The sequence below is a fragment of the Mauremys mutica genome, chromosome 4 (assembly GCF_020497125.1).
Source record: "Mauremys mutica isolate MM-2020 ecotype Southern chromosome 4, ASM2049712v1, whole genome shotgun sequence".
In the NCBI taxonomy this organism is placed as follows: domain Eukaryota; kingdom Metazoa; phylum Chordata; order Testudines; family Geoemydidae; genus Mauremys; species Mauremys mutica.
The window spans coordinates 81,029,802-81,037,934 of NC_059075.1; the positions used below are offsets into that span (position 1 = coordinate 81,029,802).

The following is an 8,133-nucleotide window of genomic DNA, read 5'->3' on the forward strand; positions in this document are numbered from 1 at the left end:
ATGAGTTTAACACAAACAAACCACGTTTCTCATGAGTTTATTCTTTTTGGTTACATGCTTCGGGCCCATCACTCATGTTAAAATCCAAACAATTTAAAACCATTTAAAATGCCTAATATGGGCCTATACAAATAGTAATGAGTGGACACACATCACAGAAAAGCAGAGATCTCTAGCTTTCCAGTGATATATAGCATTCATTTCTAGACATGTTGGCTCACAAATACCAGATGTTAAGCCAGGTCTACACTTCAAACTTATACTGGCATAATGATGTTAATTAGGGGTGCGATTTTTTTTAAAAGCTACTATATTATAAGGCCTAGTGTAGATACCCATACCAAAATAAAAGTGTTTTTGCCAGTGTAGCTTATCTCTCTCACGGAACTTTTTAGCATCACTAGGAGCGGGACAACCCTTATGAAAAGCTGGTTGGGAGCAGGGGAGGAGCTGGCAGGTCCTGAACTCATTAACCACTCCTTATACCCTTGTATAACACCACCACCACTGCACTTCTATCGGATTTTTCATCTGGAAACACAAAGTGTTTTGCACAGTTGGGTTTAAGTATTATCTTCTTATTACGGATGGAGACCCTGAGGTCCAGATCCTCAAAGGACACAGGCGTTGCTCTGCTCAGCATTCCAATAACTAACCCCTAGATGCCAGATGTCTAGTGGAAATCTCAGTCCTGAGATAGGTACCCAAGCTTTCCACACAATTCATAGGGAGAGTTAAGCACCTCAGGGTACGTCTACACTACGGGATTATTCCGAATTTACATAAACCGGTTTAACAAAACAGATTGTATAAAATCGAGTGTGCGCGGACACACTAAACACATTAAATCGGTGGTGTGCGTCCACGGTCCGAGGCTAGCGTCGATTTCTGGAGCATTGCACTGTGGGTAGCTATTCCGTAGCTATCCCATAGTTCCCGCAGCCTCCCCCGCCCCTTTGAATTTCCGGGTTGAGATCCCAGTGCCTGATGCGGCAAAAATCATTATCGCGGGTGGTTCTGGGTAAATGTCGTCAGTCACTCCTTCCGCTGGGAAAGCAACGGCAGACAAGCATTTCATGCCTTTTTTCCCTGGATTGCCCTGGAAGATGCCATAGCATGGCAATCATGGAGCCTGTTTCGCCTTTTGTGACTGTCACCGTATGTGTACTAGATGCCGCTCACAGAGGCGATTCAGCAGCGCTACACAGCAGCATGCAGCATGCTTTTGCTTTTGCATGATAGCAGAAATGGTTATCAGCCATATTGTACCATCTACCATACCATAAATTGGTAATAAGATGATCGTGGCTACCAGTCCTTTTGCACTGTTCCATTTGCTGCTGTCATAAGTGCCCCTGGCTGCTCTTAGCCAGGGACGCAAAAGCCAAAATTGGGAATGACTCCCTGAGTCAATCCCTCCTTTTTGGTATCTAAAAATAGAATCAGTCCTGCCTAGAATATGGGCAAGTGTACTAGAGAACCACTGTATCAGAGAACCAGAGAGCACAGCTGCTCTGTGTCAGATCCTGCAGAAATTATGAGCTGTATTCTATTCACAGGGGGTGCTCCTGCAACAACCCCACCTGTTGATTCCGTTCTTCCCTCAGCCTTCCTGGGCTACCGTAGCATTGTCCCCCCACTTGTGTGATGAAGTAATAAAGAATGCAGGAATAAGACACAGTGACTTGTTAGTGAGATATGAGTGGAAGGCAGCCTCCAGCTGCTATGATAGTCCAGACAGGACAGTAAGGAGTGTGTAGGAGAGGAGCCCAGCATCCCTCTGCTAGTTCAGGGGCAATTGAATCTTTTCTTTACACATGAAGGGTGGGGGCTGATGGAGCTCAGCCCCCTGTTGCTATGATGACGATGGTTATCAGCCATATTGTACCATCTACCAGGAAAAATTAGGGCCAGGCGCCCTTGATCGACCTAACAGATGCTAGTCAGCATGGTTACCAGTCCTTTTGCACTGCCCCATGTGCCAATAGGCTGATGATGAGGACGGATACCAGTCGTTTTGTACCATCAGCCATCCATAGCGTGGGGGGAGCAAGGATGTTGGTGTTGAGTGCTGCATCATCGTGTCTATCTGCAGCATTCAGTAAAGATAGGGTGACATGTAAAAGAGTCAAGAGAGGATTGTTTTCCCTTTCACTTCTGGGGGTGGGTGGGGGGGGGTGCGTAAATTGCCGAGCTATGCCCTGACCCACCGCGGACACTGTTTTTGACCCTAGAAGCATTTGGAGCTCAGCCAAGAATGCAAATGCTTTTCAGAGACTGCAGGAACTGTGGGATAGCTTGAGTCCTCCAGTCCATGAGCGTCCATTTGATTCTTTGGCTTTCCGTTACGCTTGTCACGCAGCAGTGCGCTGAGTCCCTGCTATGGCATCTGTCTGGAGATATTTAAAAAATGATTTTGAGCGCTGATAGAACAGATTTGCCTGCCCTTACAGCGATCACGTCCGCATCATCCATGCGGGAGCTCTTTCTTTATTTTGATTTTTAACTGCATCACCACCCGTGCTGATCGGAGCTCCACGCTGGGCAAACAGGAAATATTCAAAAGTTTGCGGGGCTTTTCCTGTCTACCTGGCCACTGCATCCGAGTTCAGATTGCTGTCCAGAGCGGTCAGTAGTGCACTGTGGGATACCGCCCGGAGGCCAATACCGTCGATCTGCGGCCACACTAACCCCAATCCGATATGGTAATACCGATATTAGCGCTACTCCTCTCGTTAGGGAGGAGTACAGAAACCGGTTTAAAGAGCCCTTTATACCGATATAAAGGGCCTCTTAGTGTGGACGGGTGTGGCGTTAAATCGGTTTTACGCTCCTAAAACCAGTTTAAACGCGTAGTGTAGACCAGGCTTAAGACAAGGATCCTCAGAAGCCACCTAAGCTTGCCAGGAGCAGGAGGCCCAGGAAAGGAGAGGGGCTTGGCTGTCTGAGCAACTAACACAGCAAGTCTGGCTGATGGACTGGGGATTAGTGCCTCCCATCACTCAGGATCCTTAGCTGCGAATCCTCTCCTAGAGCTAGGTACTTAACGCCACGTCAGCTGCTTAGAGAGCCCAATGTCATAGCAGCCAAATCATCTCTCTCTCTGCCTCTCCTGCTCACCATTCTCACACTTGCCTTCCATTTCCCTGTGTCCCTAGCCATTTTTTGTGTGTAGGTGCCCTGCGTCTGGCCCTCCAGCTGCAGGGTTTGACAGGTATAAGGCATGCTGAAAGCGCACCTACAGGTTTGGGCCCCACTAGCAAAACAGACATTCCCCACCTCCTAGTTTAAGAATTTTGCCTTGCGGTCTCTGGGACCTGAGCAACCCATTAGCTGTGGGATAGCATCAGGACTTAGACAGCTTTGTGAATACCAACTGGTGGAAAAAGGGAATCATAGTCTCATCCTACAACTTTTCCATCCAAAGTGGAAAGTCCGTAAGAGCAGAGCAAACAGACTTTTGATGTCATTTTCTTAAGGCTGCTACAATCACTTCTGGACCAGATCATACAGGCTTAATTTAATTTAAGCAATAATCCCAGTTGTTTATTACAAACAATTAAAATTCTGAGGAGTGATTCCCTTTCACCAAAAACAAATCTATACTCAATAATCCTGCCTTTGTATTAATAATGGTTAGTATTTATGTAGCACTTTCCAGATTCAACAATCTGTACAACAATTAGCTAATTCTCACAAGACTCCTGTGAGGTAAGCAGTATACTTATTTTATAGGTGGGGAAACAGACACATTTCAGTGACTTGCACAGAGTGACTTGCACAGAGCTTCACTGTGGTGGTAGTGGAGCTGGGATTAGACCTCATGAGTTCTTGGCTTCCGGTTCCATATTTTTATAGCCATGTACTGTTTATTTAAGGCCATTTCTATATCTACCACCAATTGTATTTAAGAGAATCAATTTTAAATGTTTTTTAAACACAAACCAATTGCTATCTTGAAATCCTCACTGAGGCCATAATACTTCCATATTTGGTGACCACTTTAAGGGTTATGTTCCTTCCAGACATTAGATTTAATTTAATGGATTTGAAAAATCCTGTGGATTTGCACTGCACTTTATCTTCCAATGCACTAGTCAGAACTTCTGTGCTCACTGCTTATAATTGTTTCACCTGCCTTGAAATGGGTACAGCAAGTGCTTTGTCAAAACAGAAAAGCTGCAGTGAACTAGAGATAAGTGCCGCAGCATCCTCAGCTGAAATGCTATTTCATAGCTTCCTACATTACCCAGCCAGTTGTAAAGACAAAATTTACTACGCTTCTATATCAGTGCAAACATAACACAGCAATAGCTGAGATATAAAAAACTACATTAGGGGACCATTTTCTTCTCTCTGTGAAAAAAGTGCACCAGTGTCTTCCCTCATCAGGATTCTAGCCCTATATTGCATTTAATGTGCAGCCCTACAGAGTTTTAGAATGCTCATTACCTGTTCAAATATAAATGTAGTATAAACCAATTTGCTGCTATTATGAATCAGATCTAAGCTTCATTACTTTGACTAGTCTACATATGTCATTGCTGGAATTTCATATCGAATCTCTCTGCTTATGGGAGCACATCATGTGAACCAAAGAGCTATAGTAGAGGGCTGGATCAATGCCAGAATAAATTACCCAGTCACATTTCACTTCAGCTCCTCTCTCTCTCCCTCACTGCGCATCTTCTATATTCCACGAGGGTCAGACACAGCTCATTCCCTTAATACTAGTGCTCATTAAAATAACATTGTTCAAACCACTATAAAAATAACACACTTGCACCATCTGCAGGTTAGACAAAATACAGATACTATGGCATATGTACCTCAGGAAACATTATAGCAAGGCTAACGGCAAGAAATGTTAATACTGCAATTATGGACTACAGTGGGAAAAGCGTGCTTCTCTTAGACTGGTACAAAATGGGTACAATTTGAATTAGTCTATTTTTGCTCTAGAATCTGTTTTAAGAAGTCTTCAGTTGCCATGGATATAACAGGAAAATCTTTAAATAGAAAAAGTCATCACAATTATTTAAAGTTCTAGTCTGACTTTAAAAAGCCTGTGATATGTGACACAGTGTAAAGGCACAGAAGAAGAAATGGATATTGGATACCAGTGACTCCCTAACCAGCACTTGCTGACTATCTGCAGGCAGATGTTTGATCAATCAAAAGGCTCTCCTCCTTTCCTATTACCTAGTCACATTAACAGACAGCTGAAAAAGCATTACTTTCCCACATAACATTCCTTTGGAACTGCAGTAATAGTTTATCTGAGCATAGGGTTGCCAAGTGTCCAGTTTTCGACCGAACGTCCGGTCGAAAAGGGACCCCGGCGGCCCCAGTTGGCACCGCTGACCAGTCTGTTAAAAGTCTGATCGGCAGCACAATCTGGGCCCAGGCTAAGGGCCTGTCCTGGCTCCGTGCAGCTCCCAGAAGTGGCCAGGAAGTGGAAAGGAATTGAGACAGCTGTGATGGGAGCTGCTTATTTAAATAGGTGTGGAAGTAGAGTGGAAGAGTCACAGCGAAGCCACTTGGAGCTTTTTAGATCTATGAATTAAATTTCACTTATTTCTGATTATCCCTATAGACTTTATTCTACAGTCCTTACCCAGGCAAAACTTCAGTTTGCTGTGTTTTGCCTGATTAATGATTCCTGGTACTAGTCCTACTTGCTATATTGCTTGCCGAAATAACGGCATTTAGTTTTTTGTCGTGTGTGGGTGGGTGGGTGTGCGTGAGGTTTGAACCTTTTTTTTCCTGACATCTCTCATTTTCTGGGGTGTATGTCTAAATTCTGTAGTAAAATGAACATTTTTTTATGTCAAACCACATTAAAGGATTATCTTAAATAAGAGCTCAGCTGACAAGTCTTTCTACCTTTGTCTTTCTTCACTTGCCAAGGCCTGTGTTTTGTACTTACAATAGCACCTTTCACCAAAGGAACTCTTTGTTGTTTATGGAACTCAATTTTATATAAAATCTCCTATTCTCCTGTGATAAGGATAAGTAGCAGTATCCCTATTTTACAGCTTTGTTGGGACACTGGAGCAATGAAGAATAGAGGAAACAAAGTAATTTGCCTGGTGTCCCATACCAAGTTATTAATAGAACAAAAGCAGGGCCATGACTCCCATTCCCTTGCTCTAATTGTTCTAAAATCAACTCATACTTGCCACCAGTGAGTAGATTAGTTTTTAATATAGTGAAAATGACTAGAACAAGAAGGAGTATTTACTTCCCTTCTGGACTGTCAGAGTTCTCTCAGACATCAATTTCTGCAGAATGCAAGTTTTCATTTTAAAAAAATAATTAGGTTTCTATCACTTATGGTTGCAAAGACAGTACTCCTGTCTACTTGATTCTACACGTGTACAGCTTTTCTGCTGCTGCTGTTGCAGCTTATAGCGTCTCAAGTAGATGCAGAGAAAAATTGATAAGACTGGTATGTTTTGGTGAGGGTCAGTGATAAAACTGTCAAGAATCATGTCACTTTCACTCTGATATTTAGGAAAGCTATGGGCCACCCTAGAGGCAGGTAATAGGACTATTCACTGGGAAGGAAGACCCAAAAATAGACTGTGGGGAAGAGAAATCCTCCCTTCAGAATGAAAGTTTGCTCCCATTTTAAGTTCTACATTTGACCCTCTACCTTGCACAGAATGCCTTCTTTTGTTTTACAGGTTTTCAGACAATCTCACACTAAAGAATTTTTTTATAGAGAGCCATGAGAAAAATGGATGGAGGTAAATCACAGAAGGAATTTGGGAGTTAGAGGGCTTTGAGAAAGTACAGTTCTCGGTATTGTTTGGCCACTCAACTCAAAAGCAGCCACAACTATCATCGGAAAATAGTCTAAACCAGTTTGCCATACACTTTGTGCTTTAGACACCAAACTTGATGCCATACCACCATCTTCCTTTCTCCCCACGCCTTGCATCCCTCATCCTATTACCACTGGACAAACAGAGCATCGTTATCCACCCCTTTCCTTCTCTTCCACTGGCTAATCATAAAGTCCACTCTGCTTCTCCCCCCGCCAAACCTCCACACCCCAACATTACTGCCCACTCACTTCAGCAGATACGCCCATGGACCCTCTCCTCTGTCCAGGTCACCCACTCACCACCAGACCCTGCTTGCAGAGATACACTGCCCTAACCACAAGCTCCTCTCAGACACCTGGCCTCCGTCATTACCATCCACTGTCCTTGCCCCTGAAAGTCACTGCTGTCCCCCGCACAGCTGCAGCAGGTTCTAACAGTGCCACAGGCGGCCAACTAAGAACCGCCTGTTAGTGACCGAGGCCAAATACTCACCCAGCAGCTCGTGGCTCCTGTGCAGAAGCCTCCAGCCTCCTCCAAGGCGGAGAGACGCCCCCGCGACTAGCCTCCCACCCAGGAGTAGTTTGACCATCCCTTTGCTGCGGCAGCTCAGCCACAAGGAGGCTGCCATCTTGCTCTCCTCCCACCCAAGGCTAGGGCTGTCCAACTCACTGCCCGAGAGAAAAGACAGCCCCGCCCGGCACACACAACTGCTGTCCCACCCCTAATTGCCTCAACACAAATAAACACCCGCTTGCAGCCAGGGCTATTGTGTGCTCCCTTTCGGGGGAACCCACTACTCCTTTCCCGCATACAGATGGAGCAGGACTAGCTACCTCCCTGCACAAGCCAAAAGACGCACACGCTTCCATTCAAACCTCGTCATGATCAGTGCAAGCTAGATGAGTGTTGCTGAAGTACAAGGGTCAGAAATTCATTTGTGTCCAGCATCTGCCCAGGGCAGGGCTTCGGGTGGTGGTTCGGATTTGATTTCCCCATAATATCCTTCGTTTCAGGTATTGCCAAACCTGAGCGTTCAAAAATCACCAGAGCCCCAAGATAATGTGATAAACGTAAAACGCTTGATTTTTTTAATAATACATTTGGGGGTTGGTTGGTTGCTATCTAGTTTATGTGCCGTTGGGGTTCACTGGGGTCACATGTTCAGGGTCAAAGCCGCCGTGAAAAAAGCATTTTTTTTTAATGACAAGCGAGATTCACACCTAACGCCAGAAGCTGGGGATTTAAAGCGAAACCCACGGTACAGTCACAAGCCTTGGCAACAGTGATTGGCACTTTGCGG

The 8,133-nt window shown here is 44.8% G+C and overlaps 1 protein-coding gene across 3 annotated transcripts in view; it reads right to left on the reverse strand.

Moving 5' to 3' along the window:
• The window catches only part of PDHX (pyruvate dehydrogenase complex component X), a 93,945-nt gene that overhangs the window by 84,428 nt on the left and 1,384 nt on the right, over positions 1-8,133 (reverse strand). Inside the window, exon 1 of one of the 3 annotated variants that reach the window (XM_045013254.1) lies at positions 7,326-7,611. The exons of 1 other annotated variant lie outside the window; for it this stretch is intronic. In XM_045013254.1, coding sequence (XP_044869189.1) covers positions 7,326-7,461 — 136 coding nt within the window. In that variant the 5' untranslated portion in view covers positions 7,462-7,611. Of the gene's footprint in view, positions 1-7,081; positions 7,101-7,325; positions 7,612-8,133 lie in introns of those variants that run through there. One more of the 3 variants, XM_045013256.1, reaches the window with a different exon arrangement.